Source organism: Scomber scombrus, chromosome 7 (genome assembly GCF_963691925.1).
Source record: "Scomber scombrus chromosome 7, fScoSco1.1, whole genome shotgun sequence".
In the NCBI taxonomy this organism is placed as follows: domain Eukaryota; kingdom Metazoa; phylum Chordata; class Actinopteri; order Scombriformes; family Scombridae; genus Scomber; species Scomber scombrus.
In genome coordinates, this window is record NC_084976.1 from 4,437,391 (window position 1) to 4,464,554 (window position 27,164).

Here is a 27,164-nt window from a genome sequence, read left to right on the forward strand (position 1 = left end):
TTTCATTATAATGTATCATCTTTTAGATTGATATGAATGTGTTTAAATGTGGGGTGTAGCCTTCAAATAATTCAAATCTTTTGGTTGATGAACCCCTAAACCTTATTATTTTCCCCTCCCGTATTAATCAAAACTACGCCCATTTTTGGTTGATGTGTAACAAAGATGAGAAAAATGCTTTGGCAGAAGCAGCTTTGATTAGTGCTCACTGACTTCCACTGTAAATCATGTAGAGAAAAATGCAGAAACACAGCCAGAGCTGGCTCATCATCCCAGTCAGTGATATCCTTCTGGCTCCAAGTCTGACAGATAAACTCGGGCAGTTATCAGTGTGAAAACAGATGAAACCCAAACTGACATTTACTGTCTATGCTGACGGGAACTTACATGTATACCAAGTGAAAGCAAACATAGCTCTAATGACTATAGGGATAAAGTGAAATGTACAACAAGAATTCATAGTGTGACTCATCAGAGATGAAGACCTGCACAACACACTGTATGGACACGGCCAAAGATGTAAAAATAAATCTGCAGTTGGGAGCGTCTCTGGACAGGCCTGCGGTTTGGGAAAATTCAACCCTGCGTGACATATGCTCAAGAGATTTTTAATAACACTGATATTTCAGTCTGATGTCTAAATACACAGTTTGGTACTAAATTCCTGCTGCGTGGACTTCACTCTGCAGTTTACACACAGAGTTTTACTCTGCATAGTCATTATCAGCTTGAATTGGAACAAAACAGGAGGAGAAGGTACTCTGAACCAGAGGGTGTTATTGTCCTTGTAATGGGAAAAAAATATGTTTTAATTAAATTCACAGGTACAAATTCACGGGTACAAATTAATGAAATGATACAGAAGCAAAAATACATTATTATTATTATATCTCAGCCTATTTATACCGACATCATGTTTTCTATCTAAACACTTTGTGACAGAGGCGACGTCTGGCCTCTTAAATCTTTAAATGGGGTTTGGAGATTTGCTCAAAGTAAATAACCCTGCTGCTGTATTCCAAATGATCTCACTGCATAAAGTTGAATTTTTTGGGGAATGGCTCACCATGTCTTAGCCAAGCCTGCCATATATTATTTTTCACAATAAGCTGCGCTACTCAGACGTGCATGGGATAGGACATTCTGAGCCTTTGTAACAATAAATATTGAACAGCAAGATGGTGGAAAGTGCGTGTTAAGGTTCCCCATGGCATCAATTAAAACCTATGATTCATGAGACTGTTGACAACAAAGTTATCATAGAGGATGAGTTTAGCTTTCTCATGGTTAACATAAAAACGATGAGTCAGGACCAGGACTAGTCCTAGTAGCTTCAAATGCCTTCGACTCCGAGTGGATTGGATCTCAAGGAAGATGCTGTTTGAACTTTGCCCTCATACTAAGCAAAGAACTGTGGCATTTTACACTCCTGCTCAAAATTGACCTGGGAGGATAACTGAAAAAGGCCTATTGACCATACTTTCCAAAAAAATATACGTAAAACTCATAGTAATATGTTGGAATGAATGTGGCTAAAAAGGTGTAACACATAATTTGGGTGATAATCTACACTTCATGCTTTTTAAAGAGTCCAGCGAGGACAAAAGTTGCATGGTCGACAACAGGAGTGTCCCACTACCTGGATGAGCTGCTGTTTTTAACTAGTTATAATTAATTAGTTATCGACCTGCAATGAGGCCCCCTGACAGACATACCGATCATGGCCTATATTCAATATTGATTAAGGGGACACAGAGACAGTATATACCCTGGCAAACACTGGCTGATCTCTAGACTACCTGATGTACATGAGGGGGGCCAGCGACATTAACAACATGGATTTCTTAAAACTGTTCTGCAACATGGAGCACAGTGGGGGTTTACTCCCAAAGACATGCAGATAAAACTTGAGGCTGATATCAGCGATGACAGCTGATGACAGAGTTGTCGTCATGCAGAGCCAAGTAGAATTTAGCTACTCCATTGAATTGCTTAAGATTGCACAGGTGTTTGTAATAAAGTGGCTAAAATAAAGATAATATTCATGGATTTTTGTTATCAATATTGTTATTCTTTGTCTTTTTATGGGGTATAATGTTTTTAAGTTTTTGTTCCTATAATGCTTTGGGGGATAAAAGCAAGAACTAATGTTTCCATGTAGTCAGTGTGTTCGTTCTGGGCTTCATCTGAGCTCTGTTTCTTTAGTCTGTATTTGTTTATGTTTCGGGCAGCATGAGGAGTCAGCTGAATGAATCAGCATTTCCTGTTTTCGACAACTATCTCTGGATTACTGTGACACTGAAGGAAAATCTAAACATGATGATTAGAAAGTAGGGTGAGTCCCAAAATTATTAGCAGCTGTACCGAATCCTGTCCTGTTTATTGCCTTGATTAAGAAGATTCAATATCCATCGTAATTCTTTTATGTTTTTAACTGTGATCTCATACTGAAGGAACGATGCTTGAAACTCCAATTCTCCGTAAGTGCAACTACTGTTAAAAGTCCAACAGGAATTCAGAAAAGTGTACTATCGTTACCTGAATCAGACAGGCTAAGGTAAACGTGGTATAATCGTTTATTGAGAACAGAAGACTTTCAATAGCCATTACTGAAATATTCTCCGTGTGTAAATTGATTATGAGTTTCATGACGTAAGAACATTTCTGATAGGATGTCAATTCATGTCTGTTATATCTGTGCCGAAATGAAGGATGCATTTTCTTTAACGCGTACAAATGTGACAGCAGTGATGAGGCATTAAAGGATTAGGTTTTACTTTATAATTAAAAAATATGCCAGGGACTAATTCACATCTCTCCCCCCTTTTTTCTTCAGTGGGGAAGAGAAAAAAACAAAAGACGAACCCCCAAAATTATTCCCCAACCTCACAAACAAAAGCGGCTGTTTCACGTTTACTTATTCTCTTAATTTTGTTCTCTTGTTACCTCTTATCCTTTTGTTTTGTTATGTTATGCTCTTCTTACGTTTATACTCGGTTTAATTTTTCTATGTCGACTCTTATTTTTATTTTTGCTTTAACCAAGTTTTACGAGTTACGAGTTCGCCGAGAATCGCATCTTGTCTGACTTCGCTCCATCCCGACCCGCTTCCAGCTGACTGGTCTTCGTCTAAAAGTAGGCTTAAACCATCTTTCATTGTGATCAGGCTGGTGGTAGATACAAAAGCTTATTGCTGGCTAAGGCCCAAATTACGCATTTCCATTTTTATTCCCAATAGGTTAATATAGTAATCTAAATACCATTTAGACATTGAGACTATCTCATTTATCACTGCTGTGACAATAGTAATCTTGTTATTATCCTTTCTTTATGAATATTTTCACTTTATAATCCCGATTATTAGCATTGACTTGGCAAATTCCTGGTTCCCTGACCCCTAGAATTAATAACTTTAGATATTTGACTGATTCAGTAATTAATTGACTTTATCCAAGTCTATTAAGTTGAATTACGGTAATTAATCGTATCAAATTAATACCTGTAATTCCCTTCCAAGGAAGGTGGGGCCCCTGATAACGAGTTTATAGATTATAGATTTTAATATCCGTAATTCGCAACAACAGACTTGATGAACAAAGTAGGCTAATACATTTTAGCATTGCGTTTTGACTTTCATCTAATTTACTTGGGCCACACCCACACCCAACTCCACTGTCCCCAATTTCCCCCATTTTCACCTGGTCACTGTATTACAAGAAGAAGAAGTGTCTTATTTGTTTGATTCAAAGTGGAATTATAGATTGTATCTGTGGTTGGGACATCTGATATATTAATAGCCCTGATAAGTGATAGATACATCTTTATTGCCATTGCAAATATAGAATGAAACTCCGTTTGAGCGGTCCAACTGCAGCATAAAAATATAAAATATAAAATATATACACATAACACTAGTACACACACGCATGAGCCCAAACATATGGTATTGCAGAGGTCAATTGACAAAAGTCATTTTCTGTGAAAGAGTTCGAGGCAGAGTGTATGTGCAGAGGTTCGGCTAAAGAGCAGGAATGTGATGTGAGAATGCAGGAGATCAAGGACAGCCTGGGAGTTTAGAGTATGATAAGGGAGAATGAGGTGAGGAGCCAGCTGGGGTTGTGGAAAATAACAGGAGACACTGGTGTGTGTTTTGACTTCTGTACCTCTGCCTATCTTTGTATATAATATTCACTTGGGTGTGTGCAAGTCTCTTTTCTTCTGTATTTTTGATCATTTACCCATCTACTTGAAGTATGCCCCTACAGCACCTTGACACCCTAGCTTAGGCCTACACTGTCTACTCCAGCAGACAGTTCTGATTGACTACACAGGGTCAAGCTGCAGGTATGGAGTAGATTCAGAAATAATTGGAGGTAACAGATCAGTTACAACCTTGCAAAAACTGGACCGGTGTAGGATTGCTGAGATCAGGTACATGGTGACATCACAACACCTGAGTATGCAGGCAAAACTGAGAGTCAGCACACCTGAAACAATGGTAAGAAATCCATCATTACACACATGCAACTATGGCAAGGCAGTATAATAGGTCAAAATTGAAGATTACAACAGACAGCTTGAGTAATAATTTCACCATTTTCTCATCCACATTAGTTTTGCTCTTTGCTCCATCACTGTGTTCCCAGACTTTGAGAGTATAATGCTATAATATCTGGTAGGAGTGATTGCCAACACACATTTATATAAAATATGCCATATTAAATAGGCATGGTTTAGATTTTAGCTACTTCTACACTAACTCCAGTTAATTAATTGCACTTTTCTGGTTTATGGACCAAATATGGTGTCACCCATGTTGTTTATTGGATACTCCCCTTACCTTCCTGTCTGTCTGGGATGTCACATGACCATACACCCCACCCATCCTGGTAGATACCCCACTGGCTGATACAAGCCTGGACTTTAAAAGAAAGTATAGATCCCAGTAGTACAAATTTCCTTCAAATATTTAATTAACAGCAACCTCATATCTGACCCTAACTAATGAGCATCTACAGCGCGGGTAGAGTCACACCCTGTAGCGAGCTCTCCCGTTCTACAGCTGATGAAAATGATTAACAACATGAGAGGATGTTATCGGTGTGAGAGCCATGTGATTTACTCCCCGGCGTTAAAGTGGGAGACTGTCACAGCGAGAGGCAAACAGATGCACCTTTGATGAGATCTGTCATTGTGTCCACCTCAGGGTTTAGGGGTGTGTGTGTGTGTGTGTGTGTGTGTGTGTGTGTGTGTGTGTGTGTGGCTTTCTCTCTATATCAGTGTACTTCTGCACGGTGACTCACACAATCCTGGTGCCCTCAGGTCAGGGATGTGTGTGTGTGTGTGTGAAAGAGAGCGTTTGTGTGTAAAGCTGCACCTCCACTGTTTTCTTCTCACTCGTGTGGTGCTTTTAGGAGACTTCTTCACCCTGCTGCCACATTTCACTCCCACACTGGAACACACTGGTTTGGAGTTGGGTCCGGCAGCCCTTCGCAGAGCCAATATTGACTTACGTTGCCACTGAACACCAGCGAGCCTCGGGGGGGAAATGAGATGCGGTGCGCTGCCGAGGTCAGAGTCAACGTAAAAAATTAAAGCGGAACAAACCGTAAAGAGCTGCATGGATCGTGGAGAGTCTGATTAGATTATGTAGTATTGACTGTGGAAGTCTCCGTATTCAGCACAATGTAAATACCCTGCATTATTGATAGTTGGTGTTTGTCCACTCATTCAATGCAATACCAACCATCAGATCCCACTTATTGAATGTTTTACTACCAACACACACTGCCTCTCTCCTTTATCAGCATCCTGTGTGTTTTTGCAGCTTTTGCACTGTGCTCTTACTTTATTGTACTGTTCAGCATTCAGTAGTCAGTCAAACAGTGTTGGCCTTCTGTGCTGGGGTTTTTTTTTTAAAATGAAATTTGACTTTCCATGGGTGCTGCTCCTTTCTCTACTTTTCAGCCACAACTATTAAAACTGACAAATCCAAACTCCAAAAAGGACCAACTGCAGGTTTTGAGAATGTACGGTGCTCACACATTAAAGAGTGATAAAAGTAAGTATGCTTGAAAAAGTCAGTATACATACTAAAGAAGCTTTTAGTGCAAGTTCAAGCAGGAGGACAACTGTCACTGAGCTCCGCCTTTTAGCTATTACTCAGATATTATACTCTGGGTTCTGTGCATGGGCTTTTCTATCATCCAATGATCATCAAAGACAGATAGTCACCATTTAGACAACTCGTCACCTGTCACGAAGAATCTTAAATAGGATTGAAAACAGCACTTTACCAAGGACGTTTTTTGAGTCCATGTGGTTTAGTCAAATTTATAAGGGGTTCAAATTTGAAAAATAAATGTATGAATAATTCTTTTTTTGTGGACCCAGCATAAGAGTTCTGCTTTTAATCCATTTTGAGAGAATATATTAGAGGATTATGGCAAAAGTGGTGTAACCATAAAAACTTTGTACCAAATAATTCAACTTGCTTAAAAACAGTAAATTCTCAATAAAACACCATATCAACTAGTTTGGCATGATCTTACATTATAACTTTTTATATTAAATAAATGTAATGGAATACAATTGTTCTAAATATTACATTTCACCTGGGGAATCATGGAGATCAGGAAACATTTACTTAAAAAAAAGAAGAAGTATTTATTAGTATAAGTCCACTTAAATACACTGTAGGTGGATAACATATGTAATATTTATCATTCTTTTGTGGTTACACCATTTGACATTTTCAGGAGCATTCAGTCTTACTTTTGGTAAACATTTTTGCAAATGTCATTTCAAATGACATAAAACCAACACAAATACTAAATGTACACTTGAACAAACCTGATGCTGCTTTTAAAACTAGTTTTTTAACATATTTTAGAATTGCTCATGTTGCCAACCCTTACTTACTGTATCAATGACCCTAACGCACCTTTCCTCGACCCTGAACTGCTGCAAGACTGTTGTGTTTTTAAATGTTTGTTAGCACGACTGCTAATTGTGTGTTCTTATTTTAGGTATTGATCATCTTATTACTTATTTATGACTATCTTTTTAAAAGCACTGACAGGAGCTGGTGTGAAACAGTACATTGTGTCATTGTTATGTATGCACATACTGAGAGAAATGACAATAAAGTGAATGTTGAATTTTGATCTTAGCTGAAGAATATTTAAACCACCTCACCTGTCTCGTCTCTGTCTGCTGTCTTTACAGCCTTTTACTGCTTCACCTCTCCACCACCACCTTTGTCAAGGCCCTGTTTATGGCTCCCCTAAGGGGGAGGAGGAGGTGTCCAATTGGATGGTATTTATAGCGCTCCGACCCCATATATCACTTTAATTGAAGGGGTTAAATGGAGCCAAAGACTATCAAATAAAACTTTTGAACTCATGTCAACGTTTCTCTTCCCTGAGTGAACTTTTGAGTTTTCAAATAAATTGCAGATGCTGATGAGACAACGCCAAGAAGATCTTTGAAAACAGATGAGCGATAAATCTTTGGAAAAATACGACAGTTTGATTGACGTCTGTTAGAATAAAATGGACATTACTTCCTATTTTACTAACTGCAAAAACAATAAGTACTATGTAGTGAGGAATTGGGACATTTTATTTTGTTTTATTTATTCCATAGACACCAAGCTGTCTGCAGCTACTCTGGTGAACGCATCACTTCCTGTACACCTGGATCGATCTATGATACGCCAGGCTATGTCAATGACTGCACCTCCAACATTTCTGCTTCTCCACTGGTAAAACTCCAAAAAATAAGACAAAAATCTGTGTTTGTGAGTTGGCTTCTAGCAGGACTTGCACCAGACTTGTTTTAGCATGATCGCACTTTTACCAGTTTTCAGACTCTGAGCGGAGTCTGTCAGAAACACGCTGAGCCTGCTGAGTCTTGCTCAGTTTTTTCCTCACAGCCGTAGCAGCAGTAGAATTGCAAGGTGAGCAGTGTGGAGCAGTGTACCTTTCATTTAAAAAAAAAAAAAAAGTGCACTCAAATTGTCACCTTATCCTCGGCTCGCCTGTCCTCCCCAGGGTGTCCTCTGCTGCCATTGTGTGTGTGTGTGTGTGTGTGTGTGTGTGTGTGTGTGTGTGTATGTGTGCGTCCTTCACACTGCTCTTCCTGCGCCTTTGGTGTTTGGTTCCCTGCTATCAGAGCCCAGGGAGGTGTTAAGGGAGCAGGTAGGAACAAGTGTTCAGAGGCGCGCTCATCGGCTCTCTGCAGATCAATAGGAGGCTATTAGAGCTTGGCCCTGTTACAGGGATTGACTCCTGGCAACGAGGGAGGGAGGGAGGGAGGGAGGGGGGGGGGGGTCTGCCTCATGGGTTATTCATATTCAACCCCACACACACATTGTAGATGGGTGTTAGATACACATTCCATCTCACTGTGCGGACAGGACAAAGCGGGACAAAATGACTAGTGGACGGTGTAAACTCAGCGACAGGGTGCAGCCTCTGCTGGGTGAGCGGAGCGTGTCGCAGAGAGCTCAACACCGAGGAGGCGAAATGTGAAAAATAACGGTGAAATGTTCTGCGGCACATCTGCTGCTCTAAAAAAATAAGAGTCCTGATGAGATACATTCACAGTATGTGCTCAAATGTGTAGGAGCACACATGAATGCTAATATAAGACACAGAAAATACAACTGGCTACATTTTTCAGTTTTTCAGTTTTGCAGGTGAAGAGTTAAGAAAGAAAGAGAAAGATGTTGGAGTGCCTTGGTAGCTTAAGTGGTTAGAGCGCATGCCGTGTAACAGCAGCGTTCCTGGTTCAGTTCTGGCAAAAGACCTATGCTGCAAGGTCACCCCCCCCCCCCCCCCCCCCCCCACACACACACACACACACACTAACTCCCTGTTTCCTGTCAGAATCCCTGCCACTTACTAACACAATAAAAGCAAAAAAAGCCCAAAAAAGAAAGAGTAAGAAAGTTGCTAATTACAGCTTCTTGGTTGGCTCTTTGTGTTCAATCCTTCATAATAAACCTGTTTTCAATGTATCCAATCACTTGACTTTTTAAGTTATTTGGAATTTTGAAATTCGCTGCTAAAGAACTACTGGTTTTGAGGCTGAACGTGTTACTATGTCAACCCCAACAGTCAAATCAAATATGACGGAATATTTATCATGAGGTCACCACCACCCAGCGCTACACCGGGTGCATGCGTAACTTCTGTTGTCAGAGTTTGCATTTCAACAACATTACGAGCAAAGTAGGACACTGGATGTAGGCTAAAGAAACACAGACTCAATCTTATTGTTCTAACACATCCTCCTGAAATATAAACAGTGCTACAGCAGCTTCTTCCCTTCATTCATGATCATATAAACGGCTATAGACAGTAGTCTTACATCATACTGCAGGTAAAGATGCAATGTTAGTGAACTTGTGTAATTGATTAGGTAGTATTCTGATTGGTTGGGGGTCATGGTGGGGGGTCACTCCTCCAGCCAATCAGAGTAGGGGGGTCATTAATATTTGCTGATTTTATGTTAAACAGGCTGCTGGAGGACAGAGGGGAATCTGGACTGTAAGGAAAGATGGGTTGAGAGAAATCTAATCAAATTTTGTTGGTAAAAAATCTCACAGATTTGTTTAATGTAGACTCAGTATTAATAAAAATTGGTTTAAAAAAAGGCCATAATATGAGATCTTTAGAAATCTGGAGCCAGGACATGTGTGGCTTTCATTGTCATATGTTTCATATTGATTTCAATCATATAACAAATTCTGCGATCACTTTCTCTACATACACCGCTGCTCAGCACTGCATCACTCCTGTTATACCACCGCCTGCTGAGCCATTTCCAGTCTTTTTTTAAGCAAAATGTTATATTGCCTTATTTTCCACTCCGGCAGGCAGGCACGCTCAGTCACACACACACAAACACACACACGTTTGTATGCCTATACTTACAAGGACCCTCATTGACATTTTGCATTCCCAAGCACCTTCACCATAGCAATCTCAACCCTTACACTAAACTGAACATCTTAACCCTCAAACAGCCCAATGAGGGTCTGAACATCAAATTGGCTCTCAGAAAGACAGAAGAACACACACAAAGACAGCCATTTGTACAGCGTAATAAAACACATCATTTTTAAACAGGTGTAAAAAGATATATAAGGCTAATATTGCTGATGGGTAAACTTGACCTGAAGATGGTGTAGTTCACGGTTGATGCCTTGCACCACTAGGATACTCTGGTGAGTAATCTTTTATAATCAAAGGTAAAACTGTGGACATCCAAGATGCTTTACCCCAAATCACATCAATCACTCTAACTGCAGTAACAAGTATAGAGTAGAGATGTGCTGGTTTGTTGTTCTTACTATATACCACCAACCATTTCCTTTACCATCATCACTGTGATTATCCTCATTTTCAGAGGATATTGTGAACATAGAGCAGCCCTCCTGCCTTTATTAGTGGTTTGATTGTGTTTTGCCACAAAGAAAAGGAGCTTTCTATTGGTCAAACCGAGGTAGGAAAACCACAACACAGAGAACCAGGCTCCTGTCTGTCAAACTCTAGCTACTCCTGCCATGACTTCCGCATGAAACAACATGTTAATGAATATTAAAATGTATTTGACCTTTTTTGACCTGTGAAAAGGTTAAAGAAATTGTCAGCTCAGAAGCATGTTCAGCCACAGACCCACCCAGCCATGTGATGGGTCAGTCACTAAAAAAGACTGAGGCTGTTCTTACTGTTGCAGGTTATTTTACACAGCGATTGGTTATTGTATTTAGTATTTTATTTTATTTTTATTTTATTTGATCACTTTCACCATTATACAGCTACTGTTTCTGTAGGTTTTTAATTTCTCTCTAAGGGGATCAATAAAGATACCTTACCTTACTTTAATCTAAAGCAATTGAAAAAATTAATAATAAACCCCATAACTGAATTTTAAATAGTCATTTAGTCAAGTCCTGATGAAAACGAACAATTTAACTGCTTTAAGAAAAGACATCTTTGCGATTGCAAAAGGATCAAAATGACCCCCAGGTGGTTCTAGCGGGCTCTGGAATGTTCTATTATTAATACAAAGAAGTCTTCAGTGTTATAAAGCCTTTCCCTTTCAGTTGATGAAATACCTGTTACTATATATCTGTACTACACATTCATAGATTCATCTTCAGACACGGCACCACTGTCTTATCTGTGATTTGTAATCCACCAGATTGGTCATCTATTCCACACAGTTTCCACATTTATACAATAAATCATTTGTGTGTTTCTGTGTGTGTGTGTGTGTGTGTATATGTGTTTTACCTCAAACATGGATAATCACAATCATATTTCCAGTTTTGTAAACAGGATTATTGTGAAAAGCTCTGATGTTCACAGCCAGACTGTTTCTCATAGCATTTTGTAAAAGTGGCTTCATTGTGTGCATGTAAACATCCCCAAACATGACTAACTGAACCTTTTTAACTACAAGTAAACAAACATATGGTATGGTATGGTAACGCCTCAGTGAATCATTATTTAGTTTTGTTTACTGCCTCCAAATGGCTTTTGTTATGTAGCCTTAATTGTGTCATGTGATACAGGGAGGGGCGGGGTTTCGTGTAGCGTTGTCATGGCGTTGTGCTTCTGCGAAGAGGTAGTAAAGTGAAAGTGGAGTATCGTGCCATGCTTCACAACTGCAAAGTCAGCCACTCAACCTCGCCGCAATCGCTTGGATAAACACCAGTCTTTATATTTCATCTCACATGAAAAATTAGTCCTTAAACTTCTTCCACACATAGCCGCGGGGTCTCATTTAATCTTTCCTCAGGGATTCCGAAAATGACTTTTAAACAGCTCCTGATTTTCATTTAAATGCAATGGAGGAAATCTCAGGAGTTCAGAATCACGTTAGTGTTAAGCTGGAGCAGATTTGCACTAAAGCAGAGCCAAATTTTTTGTTATTGTTGCAATACACAGTGCGAACCTTGATGGGAGCGCCCTAACTGATCTGTTAGTGTGCAGCTCATCATTAAGGCTTTAATGGCCTCATGGTAGCTGCGATTAATGAGAAAAAAAAAGAGGATGCATTCATCTCTTAGAACTCTGCTTTTGGAGAGAATTGGTTGCTTTTTGAGTAGTAGTTCTGATGAGCTTCATTGTCACACTGTTATATATTCATTGGGAACAGACCTGCTGTGTTATAGCCAAAAGTTAATTTGGGTGGCGACACACTGTGTAACTTCATTTTCAAGTCTGCTTTGATCCATTTTTTCCCTCTTTATACAAGTTTAAATCTAAGAGCAAATTTAAAGGCAGGTGCTGCTGTTATCTTTTTAAGCTGGGTTTGACTATATGTTATGCTAATCTCTCCACTTCTGTCGTAGACTTTTACAAAATAAGACTCAAGCATAACAACATGTATCAGGAAAAGCTTTGAGAGATGGCACCTCATTCATTCCTATGATATTTGCTGACATAAACAGCTCCTATAAGCTCCCCACACACATGAATACGACCTAATTTAACTGATTATCCTGATTTTTTACATTTTATTTCTTAGTGATAATCCAACGAGTCATTTCAGCATGTTTGTGACACTTAGGAAAATGTGTTCCATTTGTAATGATTGAGATTTCTTTTGTCCTGTGTGTCTCATGCTCTTGCAACACAAAGTGGCCACTACATTGAAATTGCCTCACAGCTCAGCCCTGTTTACTGATTGTGGCAAACTGCTTAGAAATCCACTTTCAAAAAATGTCCCTGAAAGATTTTGGTTTGGTTACTGCAGGAAAACCACCAGCTTTCTGAGGTCCCGTTGTTTCCCGTCTTCCTCTTCCTCCTTTCTCCCTCTTTCATCTTCCGTTTGATTGAGCTTCTTGTTTGTGTACTGCAGCTTTAATTAATACAGCCATTAAAGGGGAAGTAACTTACGAATGTCCGTTGCAACTCATTTTCTGAATCTTCCTTGATCCAATTCCAATTCCATAAACAAAGCTTCTCTCATTTGCTGCACTTTTCTGCTTAGCTGCTCACATGCTAAATGGACAGCGACCCACAGCATCAAACGCGTAAACATAAACAGTACAGATGAATCGATACAGGCACATTTTGATGGATTGGTGTCATTAAAAAAAAAGATGATCAAAATCCGATCCTTTCTTTACTCTACTGTGTTTTTTTCCACTTCAGCATGCTAGTGTTGCAGCGCTGCTCTCCTTTAAGACAGCTGAGCTAAACGGTAAGAGCACTCTGATAATATATGAGAGTGAAAATGAAAGAGTGTGAAAGTGAAATATTTAGGCACAGCGGTGGTTGGAAAATTCACAAAGCTCAGTCAGTAATTATCGTCAGTAAAGCAGCAAAGAAAATATTCAGGTAAAGCAGCTTCTCATTTTAAGTCGTCACTTTCACTGGTTACAATATTTATTTCATGAGTCACTTGATAACAGTCTAACATTAAACTTGGCATGCTCTGTTTGTGAGGTATAACCACAACTCTCCAAACAACTCTCCAAAGTGTTTCTTTCATTTCCAACAACTCCAACAGAGTGATACATCTTCTTTCTAGCAGATCATGTCACATCAATTTCAGTCATTTTCTCCAGTATATTAACCTTAATTCTTAACGTATCAATAATTTAAGCTGATTAACTTAACATTTCTAAACAGGATGTTTAATATTTGGATCAAGAAGCTTGTAAGAAATGAGGCTTGTCAGGTTAAGAAGTCTACACAGTGTTAAAGAAGTGGGATTGGGAGACAGCCAGCCAATAAACGGGCAGCAGGATTGGTTAACCAGTAGGTTGCCCAGGAAGTAGACCCCTGTATTTTGTTGATTTAGAAAAGTAATTTCTGTTTACTTTCAGTCTGACTCAGAGAAATGTTGAAAAATGGTTGATGTAAAAAGTTGGAGTCAGAGTGGGATATTTAACAAATACTGTTATCCTGTAATCACATTTGCACTGAGGGTTCTCATGTAGCTCGAGCTCCCGAATCTTACAGAATTTGGCAGATGAACCGTGCAGTATGTGCTTCATTTTTTTTCTAACCTCATATAATATAATATATTCCTGATCCACTGTGAATAAGATTGAGGAATTGCATCTGTCCATTTCAGTAGGGTTAGATGATGGATGAAAGAAGTAACACTGTAGCTTGTTCAAAGAGTAGACATTAGAGGGTTCTCCAAAAAGAGGAACACTATATTGCTAAAAGGTTTCACTCACCCATCCAAATAATTGAAATCAAGTGTTCCAATCACTTCCATGGCCGCAGGTGTATAAAATCAACCACTAAGGCATGCAGACTGTTTCTACAAACATTAGTGAAAGAATGGGTCGCTCTCAGGAGCTCAGTGAATTCCAGCGTGGTACTGTGATAGGATGGCACCTGTGCAACAAGTCCAGGCAGGATATGTCCTCGCTCCTAAATATTCCACAGTCAACTGTCAGTGGTATTATAACAAAGTGGAAGCGATTGGGAGTGACAGCAACTCAGCCATTAAGTGGTAGGCCACGTAAAATGACGGAGCGGGGTCAGCGGATGCTGAGGTGCATAGTGCGCAGAGGTCGCTAACTTTCTGTAGAGTCAATCGCTACAGACCTCCAAACTTCATGTGGCCTTCAGATTAGATCAAGAACAGTGCGTAGACAGCTTCATGGAATGGGACTCCATGGCCGAACAGCTGCATCCAAGCCATACATCACCAAGTGCAATGCAAAGCGTTGGATGCAGTGGTGTAAAGCACGCCGCCACTGGACTCTAGAGCAGTGGAGACGCGTTCTCTGGAGTGACGAATCGCGCTTCACCATCTGGCGATCTGATGGACGGGTTTGGGCTTGGCGGATGCCAGGAGAACGGTACTTGTCTGACTGCATTGTGCCAAGTGTAAAGTTTGGTGGAGGGGGGATTATGGTGTGGGGTTGTTTTTCAGGAGCTGGGCTTGGCCCCTTAGTTCCAGTGAAAGGAACTCTGAATGCTTCAGCATACCAAGAAATTTTGGATAATTCCATGCTCCCAACTTTGTGGGAACAGTTTGGGGATGGCCCCTTCCTGTTCCAACATGACTGTGCACCAGTGCACAAAGCAAGATCCATAAAGACATGGATGAGAGAGTTTGGTGTGGATGAACTTGACTGGCCTGCACAGAGTCCTGACCTCAAATGTCAGGACACTTCAAGTATCTCTGAAAGTGTCTTTAAACACAGGAATCCAATAAACTGCCAGATTGGAGTAGTTCCAAAATGTACGTAGATATAAAGACGGGATCATTTTACGGTTACGGTTACACCCTGGATCGACATCTGGGGTTCTCTTTGATAACTTGTCTTAAGCCCAATGTGCCAGATGTGGTATTTTACATTGTAGTAGCCCACGTCTCGCACAAATAGACGAGGTGTGGTCTTGTTTTAATATTGCATCTCTAGTTTTGTCGTTCACAAGCTCACAAAGGTTCTCTTCCCATATATATGTAATAATGGTGAGAGAGGAGTTTTGTTGGGCAAATAGTAAAGCACATGGGTTAGATATTCTGCCTTTAAATGATCAAACAGGTGCTAATAAGGAGTCTATTTCAGAGTTTGGGGGAAGATCTGGAAAGGAATGGTACATGGAGTGAGAAATGTAGTATGGAGATGTTGAAAAAGGCAAAAAGTCAGTCTATAAAAGGTCCTATAGTGTTTTTATGCCTCATCCTGCCATTGTTGAAATACATGATGCTACAGAGAGGGGGCAGACATATGATATGAATGGATTTAATTGAGACCCTATGTCATCCACAGTGCAGCCAGACCTGCTTTTATATTCTAAGTGTTGTTTTGTCTGTGTATGGGGCGATGTCTGAGGCCATAGATGCATAGGGAGGACAAGATCTTGCCTCAAGATTGCACCATGAGGGGGTTTCAGCACCTGGATCCTCCTACAGCCAATAATAGCTGCCCTGAAATACAGCTGAAAATTTGGTCGAGTCATACCAGCTAGTTCTTTTAGACATTGTTAAATAAGCTCTACTCAAATGTGGGTATTCATTATCCCAGTTGAAGCTGGATATAATTATGTCTAGAGGTTTAAACACGCTGGAATTTAAACACATTAAATTTGGGCAGCATGTTCATGTCAATGGCATTTATTCTGCCAGTATGAGCCAGCTGTAGAGACATAGTGTTTAAGACTCTGTTCTAACTAACTGAGCTACTAACAGGGTAAGGTCTACACACAGTATGTTGTCCCCCTGAACAAGTGAGCTGATACAGTGCAAGCTTGAAGGGAAATGAAAAGGATAAAACCTGAGCTGAGGAATTAATGGGGAAAACCTCATTGGAATCAAAATATACAGTATTATTTGATCTGTGTAGAGTTATTCAGAGTCATTTGTTGTTCCAACCCCTCACTGAATATACCGATCAGTGTAGTATCTTGTCTAATTCCAATGGCCAAAAGCTCTATGGCCAGCACAAAAAAGCAGCTGCAATAGAAGGCAGCCTTCCATGGGAAACTGTACAAAGAAAAAACTCAGAATACATCCCATTTGTACAGACTAAAGCTAGTGACATGGTATGTAATCTATTGCAGCCAATAAATTGCTTCCCAAAACAAAATTTATCAAGCGTGTAAAATAACAAATACTCCCACTCCATCTTGTCGAATGCTTTCATCATCCATGGACATGAGGATCTCTGGAGTGGGAGAATAAGAATGCTGGTGGATTATATAAACCAGCTGTTTAATGTTAAAAAAAAAAGGAATATATATTTTGTATTATCTAACTACCTATCTATCTATCTATCTATCTATCTATCTATCTATCTATCTATCTATCTATCTATCTATCTATCTATCTATCTATCTATCTATCTATCTATCTATCTATCTATCTATCTATCTATCTATCTATCTATCTATCTATCTATGTAAAGGCTTAGTGCTCTGCATCTTCACCAGCTTGTCATTTAGCACAGAAACAGCAGCTCTGGCAGAATCATTAGCAGCTGACACCTCATAAACGAGCTCCACTCAAAATGTAAATCCAGAGATGCACACACACAGACACACACACACGTGCGCACACACACAAAGACACACACACACACACACTCAGAGAGACAAAAACCCAGATACCTCTGATGCAAGCACAAAAACACACACACATACACACTTCTAATAGTGTGTGTAAGAGTGTAATGTATTACTCATTAAATTTAAACCATTATGTAGAAATAAGCCTGGCAGTTTTCACCCTGCTGTAACCTCTGTACCTTTTCATCCGTTAGAAATTAATTAACTGATATCTAATTACACTGGGAAACACTTCTTTCAGTCAGGAGTGGTGTAGTTAGCTCATTTGGGAGTGGAATTTTTCTTTAGTTTTTGCTATTTAAATGTATTCATTGTTATATTTCAGCACTTACAAAAACTGTTACTGCATATCAGTAAAAAAATGGTGAAAAAAGTCTTAATGTATGTAAATATTTGATGTAGTTCTCCATTTGGATTTCTATATGTATCTATTTTTTACCTGCTTGCTTAGTACATAAGCCATATGTTTATATATAATAATCTTTGGTTTAGTTTTGTTGTCCTAATTTCAACTGTATCTCCTAACTGTCCACATGTACATGACTGAATGTTGTTGTTGTTGTTCTAAGTACATTGAGAGCCACTAGAAACCAGAGTCAAGGGGTCTTGTATGCATGGACACACTTGCCAATAATGCTGATTCTAATTATGAAACAGCTCATCTCATTGACATCAGCATCAGTGGGTCCTTGCTGAAAGCAGTGACATTCCTGTTCAGATTGTCCCAAACATCTAACAGAGACAGCAGTGATTTTAGTGTTTTCTCTGGGGAACTGTCTTCAGTTTGGTGCCCTGACTGTTTTGTTAACTTCCTGAAGTCTTGTTAAAACAATTAATGGACAACAGATAGACAGTAGAAAAAGGAAACAAAGGAAGCCTTTAGTGCTTGAGGACACAAAATAAGTTTGGAGCGGCACCTCGAATGTGAAAAAGCTTTGAGGTACCACTTCATCACAAGGACACACCTCGCTGGTAAAGGTGACACCATCGGAATCAGATTTTAGAAGTGTGCTTCCCTCTTGCCACTGTTGACAAATCCCGAGCATCTGTCTGTATGCACTTTATATCCTCTCCCATTGCTCTGGTTACCTCCTACACTTTAAACACAAGCAAGTTATGGTGACCTCGAAACTGTATTCATCTACTTCAAGTATTGGATATGCATGAATTGCACATCTTGAATAATAGCGACATAAGTACAACTTTAACTCATTAGATAAACTAAAGCATGCATCCTTAAAATATCTTAGGTGAGGAGAAGATAATGAGTGAAGAAGATTCAAATGACAGGAAAAGGAAAGCAGATGCACCCGCTGTTTTTCTCACCCACTGCCTGCTGGGATACACTACAGATGGGGCAGGAATGCAAAGACATGAGTGGATGCACCACTGCTGCATCAACAGCATGACAGAAAATATATTTGTTACTAGGGCAACGTCCCCGAGACAGTAAAAAAACTGCAGACAATGCGATAACTGCCATAATCACATCAATAGTCTCATTAGCATATCAGAGGCATTAATATTGACTCATATTGCAGACTTGGTCTAAACTCTGAGTCAGAGAATCAGGAGACAATTCATATTCAGAAAATTTCAAATCAGTCAGAAGTCATTTCTTTCCTGTGTGATTGGATTAGCAGAGCTGCTGCTTAATATACATATCAATAACGTTACATGGCTATTATCTCTTATACAGTGGTGAGCTGGTTTCCACAGGCAAAAAAAGGCATGTGGTTTATAGATAATCAATGTTTTGTACATGATATATAGCACATATTACCACCACCACCACCACCACCACCACAGTCCTCTAGTAAACAGGGCCCATAAAATACAGTTAATAGCTTTTTCAATTACAATACCTACATGTTGTGCTGGCTGCAGAGTGTAATAACCTGTCCACAGACAGTGCGCTTTAGTATCAGTATATATTACTACTACAGCCTCATAATCTACCCTCTTGTGGCTCTCTTGTGTAGTGTAATCCTCAGTGAAATGTTAGGGGGGAACTTTGTACAGAGTGGGAAGGATCGCTACAGCGGAAACAGATTTATCATACTTATGCGTGAGATCCGACGAAGAAAGCGGAGTCCTATCTCGCAGGTCAGGAATAATTACACATTCAAATGAATCTTTGATCAAATCTTTAATTTAATTTCTTGGCCAGAGAGAACATGGGCTGTTTGTTTTTGTGGTGCGTGCCATTACACGTGAGTCATGTTTGTTCAGTCTGTGTGCCTTCTCTTCCGATTCACCGAGCAAAATCGAAGCGCGGGTTTATAAAACTGTTTGCTTTGTGTGCTTTTGATGGTCAATGAGAAACTAATGCTGGAGTCTTTTCAGCACAGGTAGAAAAGAAAAGTAGAAATCAATGTGTGAGGAATGACTGGCAGGGCTTTAAAAAAGTGGAAGAAGTGATGAAGAATGAAGGGCTGGGATTAATAACATTGATTTAGTGGGTTAAGCCCCCCTGTCCCATCCCAGCATTTAAAATGGAAACATTTGCAATTCAATTCATTCTATTAATGTTTGATTAGCAGACTCATGTTTTGGCTATCTTCAACTAACACTAACATGTTCCTGGCTGGCTAGTGTATCAGTGGTTAGCTCACCAAATATGGTAGTTCACCGACTAACCCTGCAAACAGTGACTACACCACCAGGTACCTAGCACCATCTATTAAGATTAAGCAAGGACTGATGATTGAACTTCAACTAAATGGAGTTTATTTGTCAGGGACCATGTACAATTGACATTAATCTCAAAGAGACAAGATGAATTGCACCAGAGTATAACTAAAAAGTTTCCAATCGTACAACCCCTGCCTACCCATCCTCCCTCTATACCCGCCAAAGTGCTGTAGTGCTTATGGTATAGTGCCAGATTAAACTGATGTTCTGCTATGCTCACTCAGACCTCCAGAGGAACAGTATGGAAACACGGTAAACAATGGAAAGCATTGATATGTCTGTGATGCATTTTACTGTAAATTGAAAACAGCTTGATGTCTCACACACATTCCTGTTTCATCCTCCCTTCACCTCGGTTACCCTTCCCTCCCTCAGGATGGAAAACTCTCATTTCTCCTCTTGCTATAATTAAAAGAACATGCTGCTTTGTGTGTGTGTGTGTGTGTGTGTGTGTGTGTGTGTGTGTGTGTGTGTGTGTGTGTGTGTGTGTGTGTGTGTGTGTGTGTGTGTGTGTGTGTGTGTGTGTGTATGTGGCAATGTCTCTCCCCCACAGTAAAGCTAAACCATAATAAAAAAACTTCTCCTACCTGTAATAAGAAATCAAAGAGAGCCAGTCTCCCCCACTCTGAGTGGTGGACTCCCACACAGGGTGCTGACCTCAGGTCTGCTTCACTCCCACAGTGCAGCTGCAGCAGCTTCTGGTACTGAACCCAGCTCAGCGGTACTGAGTTCTGGTCATTGTCGCTATCAGCTAGGTGCTGAATATCCGGGTCCCACCACACTACAGGTCTGGGGGTGCCGCTGGTGTACCGATAGGGTAGAATCTCACTTTGGAAAGTCCTTAGCACAGCAGGGAGACTTCTGTTGAGTCCCAGCACCCTGTCCAGGTGGAAGGCAAACACCTCAAACCAGTCATCAGTGCGTTTGATTAGGGAGCATTGCCCCTGGTGGCAGCGGTCACTGTGGGTTGCTGAATGTACAGGCCCATGCTGAGGTGAATCCTTCATTGCTGATATCTGCTGTGATGGATAAATACAATTATATAACACTTTCCATTTCGCTTTCATTAATAAAACATCATGTACTGAATGATACTTTCAATATCTTGTGAGATGGCTTCAGTTAAGATAATGTGAACTATCAAATAATACCCATCTGTTCATTCATAACAGTAGACCTGCCTTCAATGTTCTATACAGTGGGGGAGCTTTTTAAAGTTATGACAACGAGGGGGACAGATAGCGCTATAGTGCATCTACTATATGATGACTACCTTTACCCCTTACATACTGTTCAGGGTCACATTTGACCCATTTTAACATTTGAGAGCTGTAACAACACCATATACATATTTCTTTAAGATAGACTTTCCCTAATGTGACCCACAGTGTACAAAAATGGAAATGAAACACACATTTTTTTAGTTTTGTGCAGCTGTGTCTATTAAAAAACAAAAATCACAATTCAAACATGTTGTTGTATTCTTCATATTCTATAAAATGTTGGACCATACAATAGTGATTGTGAATGACATATTTTCCATAAATAAATAGAAGAATTTCTGTTTGCTCATTTTTCAATTCTTTGACATCTACCTACTTTGTCTATGGCACTCTTACCTCCATCTGCTCCTTCTGAGGACATACATCTTTAAAGACGGGCCTTAAATAAATAGTAACTTTTTTTCATTTTTTTAAAGGCTCAGTCATTTCCTAAAACAGCTGGGTACTGTAGTTTTTTAGCAAACATTATTCAAACAGGAGCAGATGGTGAATTTGTCGGGGACTATTTTCAGCTGTGGAATGATACACATTTGGTGTTCTAGTGAGTATTTCTGGCAGCAGGATGGTGTGTGTGTGTGTGTGTGTGATATTGAGTTTGAATAAACCACAGTGTGTGTTCATGGTAATGAAAGAACATGTCATTTATGTTTCAATGATGGTGATGTTTTTTTCTTCATATGTTAATTCTACCTTTGCTACTTGTATTAACTCAGTATATTGAACATGACCCCTGGTCTCAGTCCTGGAAAAGGGATTGTTCCTCTGTTGCTCCTCCTCAGGTTTCCCCCCTGTTTTTTGCTGGCAAGGAGCCAAGGGTGTGCACGATGTCATATGTTATTCAGATTATTGTAAATTCCTCTAAGACTAACTTGTGATTTTAGGCTATTAAATAAAAAGTTGACTTGAGCTGCCATGATTAATAGCAGGAGAGTCACTGATGATATGTGATATTTGTTATTAGGGCCTCATGAGGTTCAACACAGTGCTCATGGTAACTGTATGTAGCTGGGAGATACATTATGAAAATATATATTCATCTAACCTTTGTGAAATTTTAAATGATCTTCTAAAATTAGGATCGAAAAAAGGTTAAAAAAAAAAGCTCTACCTGATTGTGCACAGGTGGGTCCAGTGCTACTTGGAGCACCTGTCCATGTGCAGGCACCCTGGCCTTGCTGACCACCTCACCCCCAGCGAGAAGCTCCATCTTCTGGATGTCATCCTCGCTGAGCCAGGGGACAGGCCGAAGATGCGGACTAATCCTGATCCTCCTGCGGTCACTATCCGGAAAGTCCTGCTCCGTAAAGCTCCGACACCAGCTGCTGTCATCTTTCTTTACATCTGCCTCTGGTTTGGACAAATCCATTCTACGGTCCGACGACCCGGGATTCCTCTTCGCTTCAGAGGAAACCTTTGAGAGATTATGGTGTTTTTTGAGATCCCTGGAGGGCTTTTTCACCGCCTGCTGCTCCTTACTGATTTTGTCAGAATTCCCAGGGTGCTTTGTTGCCTGTCTGTGTTTTTCCAAAGCCTGGTGAAGTTCAGTTAGCTTTGCGCTTGTATGGCTGCCATGTATTTGTATGTCTGCGTTTTTATTCTTCCATCTGCCTGCCTGTCTGTCTGCAGCTCTTGTATCAATTACTGGTCTATCTGCTGGAGAAGGACTATGTTCCGCTGTGGTTTTGCTCCTTTCGAGATGAATTTCTGCAGCGCGCTTTACCACAGCGCTGTGGTTGCTGGGCATAATTCTATGCTTTGACCCTGTGTTGACTGTAAAGTCTGAAAGGTGATGACTGGTTGGATGCTGGATGGCGCCTGTCATCTCTTTTCTTTTGGAAGCAATGCCTTTGCTTTTGTGTTTATTCTTTCGCAAGTCTTCATGACCTCTCTCTTTGATGCTGTTTGTGCCATCCCCAGCAGCGTACCCAAAAGGTTTATGTGAATGTTTAGATGTCTCCTTTCTATTGCTGGTTTTCCAGGCTCCGCTGTGGATGTTAGGGAGGATCACAGAAAGCGACTCCTGGTAGGCAGCAGCTACATGAGGGGGCTCCATGAACCTGGGCACGGATCTGAACCCCCTCGCTGAGCTCAGCGCTCTGGACGAACGCCGGTCAATGTCAGAGGGCGACGACGGGACGGGGAGAGTAATCGTCATCACGGAGATCGTGAGGAAGAGGAGGAAGAGCAGGGAGAGGAGGAGCAGCCATTTTTGACCATAGCAGAGTTTTAACAACACTCGCCAGACCTGGAGAGAAAGGGAAAAAAAGGGACAATAAAAAGAAAAGATGGAAACACAAGTTAGAGGGAGACCGAAAGAACCATGATTAAAAAGGAGTGGAACCATGAATTGCAAAGATAGCATTTACGCTAAACTGAACGGAGCACTCAGATTCCTGTGGGGTTAACCAGAGGCTGCAAAAAGATGTCTTGGCTCCAGGCGTGCAGAGAGCAAATGTGCACATGATTCACACTCTGCACGAAAAGAAAAGAGGTAGAAAAAGCAAATCGTGCTTTGCAATGTTCCTCTACTGTGTTCTGTGATATCACAATAGCGACGTTTGACCTCTCGAGTGTTAATTACCCAAAAATGGAAATGTGAGAGGAGTGTAGTTAAAACAATTTGGTGACAAAGAGAAGAGGAGAGATAAAAAAACATCCTGTTTATGCTGCACACATCTGAATATGTAAGCAGTAGAATATAAAGCTTGTGTCAGCCGGCGCTGTGTTTCCAGTAGCTTACAGCAGAATTGGACTTATCCAGCTGAGACCAATATGATTGTGGCATGCACATAATTCACTGTTGCCTTCAGCACGCAATGCACAGCAAGGGAAAAGCCATATTTCACACAATACGCTGCCACTGCCCGGTGCATTCTCACCGAAGGCTGTATAAAATGATTTTTGCTATAGGAATTCAAAAGTGCTGGACGTGTATTTGCCGGCATGTTAAAGCTCCACTCTTTCCATTTGATGCCTTTAAGCAGAGAAAAAGAAATGTAGCTCTATGAAAGTGACATCCAAATAATAAAAACCAAAATAAAGCCTACAAAAGATTTATTGTCAAGTATTCCAAGGTTTGTGTTTTGGAAGAAGGCTCCATAACAACACTCATTTTATGTGACAGCACTCATGTGAAAAAGAAGTACGATTGTGTCAGTTGTGACGGCTGGCGGCTCCTCCGCTGACAGGGTAGCCTACACTTCTCGTTGAGCGGAAAGATAAACAGTGATAGAGGATGTGTAAACCAACTATCCCCCCCCCCCAAAAAAAGAGAGAAAAAAAAGAAGCTTCCTTTCACTCCCTGAAAAACTTGGAATCATTCCCAGACAACATGAGCGACTGCAATGTGCGAGCTCTATTTGAATGTCCCACTTTTTTTTAAGCCTCGCCTATAAGTAGAGTCGTACAGTAGGTGAACGGTGGCCGTTTCCACTTCTCACCATGATGACCCAGATAACCGCCGCCTCGCCACTCTGCCCCTTACTGCTCTCTCTCTCTCTCTCTCTCCTCGTCTCTTTCCCCTCCATTTACGTGAAAGCAGGGTTAAGGAATGTTTCAGCCCCTTGAGACGTCTTCCCCATCTTACAGCCATTAACAACATTCCCAGATCCCTCCACCTGTGAATGGATCCCATTATTCTTCCCTGCTCTGGAATGCCCTGAACCAGAGTCCTAGCTTTAAGCAGTGAGGGGAGTCTGACACATTATACACACACCTTGGGACAGTAGGGTCCCAATGTAAGACTTAATGCAAATGCTAATACATGTTTAAGAAATATCTTTACCTTAATATGCTGCAGTGAATAGCTCTGCAGCACTGATGCAGGATAGCACAATATGTGTTTGGACTTCTACTGTGTCACCTACAGTACTTTGCAGAAGCGACCCAATGAATACTAATCAGTCCACAATCGATCAAAGGTGCTACACGGAGCAATTTAATGTCAATGAATCATTCCAGCACTCAGTTTGAGACTTAGACTAAACAAATGAGACGGTCGCTGAGAGGATTTGGCAAAGCATCTATTGACCTCTTTGCGGCTTTTTTTTATATTTTACACCGGTGGGTTTTTGGTTTCACAGGAAATTTGTTAAGACTGCTTTACAGCACGAAGAGCGATTGCCGTGTTTATGCAGCGCAAATGGAGCGAGCGGCCACGTCATTATTCAAGAGGGAAAGTTACGGGAGACTTGTTCTTTGAGAGCTCCTGCCTCAGAGATGTTTGCAGTGTTTTTACTCATATTTGTAATGATATATAATGACTAACCACTGTAGGTGGTTGTATAACATTTAGCACCTTGAAAAAATGACTTAAGGCTTACATAATGATTGGGTCAGATTTGACACGTTTTGACATTTGACAGCTGTAAAAAAAACTCCAGATGTTGTTCTTTTACTCTGAAATTTGACAACTTTTCCTTAAGTGCCCTAAAATGCACAGAAATGCATTGTATATACACAATTTTGTCCATTGACTGATGGCTCTAATTGTCACAGGATCATCTGCTTTATCACTAACTCTCCTGTCATTGCAGATCCTGCCACCCTCTGCCCTGCAATCACCTCATTCCCCTCACCTTAGCTTCCCCACCCTCTTCCACAGCTGGCCCTCATCATCCTCATCAGCCTCCCACTCAGTCTCCCTTTTATATACATCCCTTTCTCATTTACTCTCCGTCAGATTGTAAAATCACATGCTCTGCTCTCATCCTGCCTGAAAATTCACAGTATTTTGCTAGAGTTTTTTTTTTTGGACCTCTCTCTTTTAGTTCAGTTAGCTTCTTTAGTTTGAAGCCTGGTTTATTTTTGTGTGATTTCAATACGTTTTGTTTGGACACTTAATTTTGCCTCTGAATTGGTGCTTTTGGTTCTAGCACATTTTGAGTGGTTATACAATAAATCCCACAGTTCCATCACGTTTTTTTCGATAAAATTAAATCATTATTGCTATGCTAAAATAGGACATGATATTGTGAGATAGTAGCTGTTTTTTCTCCAAAAGAGTGGTGTAAAACCTAAAAAATACACTCTCTGCTCTCTGAAACATGAATCAAGATTTACTCACACATTTATTGATCAGTCAGATCGACTATTGATGCTTTCTAAACACATGTCTGGTTCAAAATTTGGTATAGCCAATAGCTATTTTCTATTTCTGAAAAATCCAAACTGACTCTTTACATATTGCGAGGGCAGAGAATATAAACAGTATGTATCCCTTGCTAATGAGAATTACAACATGCCTCATATTTGAAACCACTATTATTTGTTACTCATCTGCCTCTCCCATTTTTACCCATCCACAAGAGAAAACTGATGCATGCATTTGCTGGATATGATGTGGAAGACAAAGCCAACATAAGTGCATACTCCATGTGATGCAATTCAGTGTTATTGGGACAGATGACACACTTGTCTTTTGAGGCTTTTTTTTTTTTTTTTTTTGTTAAGAAGAAAATGTTTAGAAAATATCTTATCAAAGCCTAAATTAAATACATTTTTGTGGATTTTCAATATGCAGCCCATCCATCGGTGGAGAAAGTGCACAGGAGTCCAAGATGTCTTACTGTGAAAAGGTTTATTGACTTGATCAAGGAGAATGTAAAAATAATCAGTACACACTCTGTCCTGATGCTCCCTTCAATTCTGGAGTTTCAGTCCTCCGGGGATAGTCAGATAGTAAGCCACACAAATGATGCCATAAGTGAACTATGCCCAAATATGGTCAGATCCAACACATCTACAGCATATAGAATTTAGTCTATTGGTCTACAAATGAGGACAATGTCCTTAGGGTCCACAATATCCAACCTCTGACTACAGTTACCTGTATTCTGTTCAGAGAGAGACAGACAAACACATCTGTTACCTTGGATGCCATAGCAACAGTATCAGGGTGATTCCTGTCTTCCCCAAAAGGAGCAGACCTACTGTCTACTACTGTCTACTACTGTCTCAATGGGAGACAGTGTATCACAGTCAAGATTTGGTGTGGCCTTACAATGACCTCCTGGCCTAGTTTGACCTAGTGTATGTCAATGTACAGTATGATGCAAGTTATGGAACATTCCCTAACTGTAAAACCAAAAGAAAAGGTGATGCTAAAGACGCTAAAAATGTCTTGTGG

The 27,164-nt window shown here is 40.4% G+C and overlaps 1 protein-coding gene across 1 annotated transcript in view; it reads right to left on the reverse strand.

Annotated features, from left to right (window-relative positions):
* gask1a (golgi associated kinase 1A) overlaps positions 1 to 23,192 on the reverse strand; it is a 33,931-nt gene extending 10,739 nt beyond the window's left edge. Inside the window, exons 1-2 of the mRNA XM_062422378.1 lie at positions 22,158 to 23,192; positions 20,342 to 20,743 (exon numbers count right to left, since the gene is read on the reverse strand). Coding sequence (XP_062278362.1) covers positions 20,342 to 20,743; positions 22,158 to 23,192 — 1,437 coding nt within the window. The remainder of the gene's footprint in view (positions 1 to 20,341; positions 20,744 to 22,157) is intronic.
* Positions 23,193 to 27,164: the final 3,972 nt, after the last annotated feature.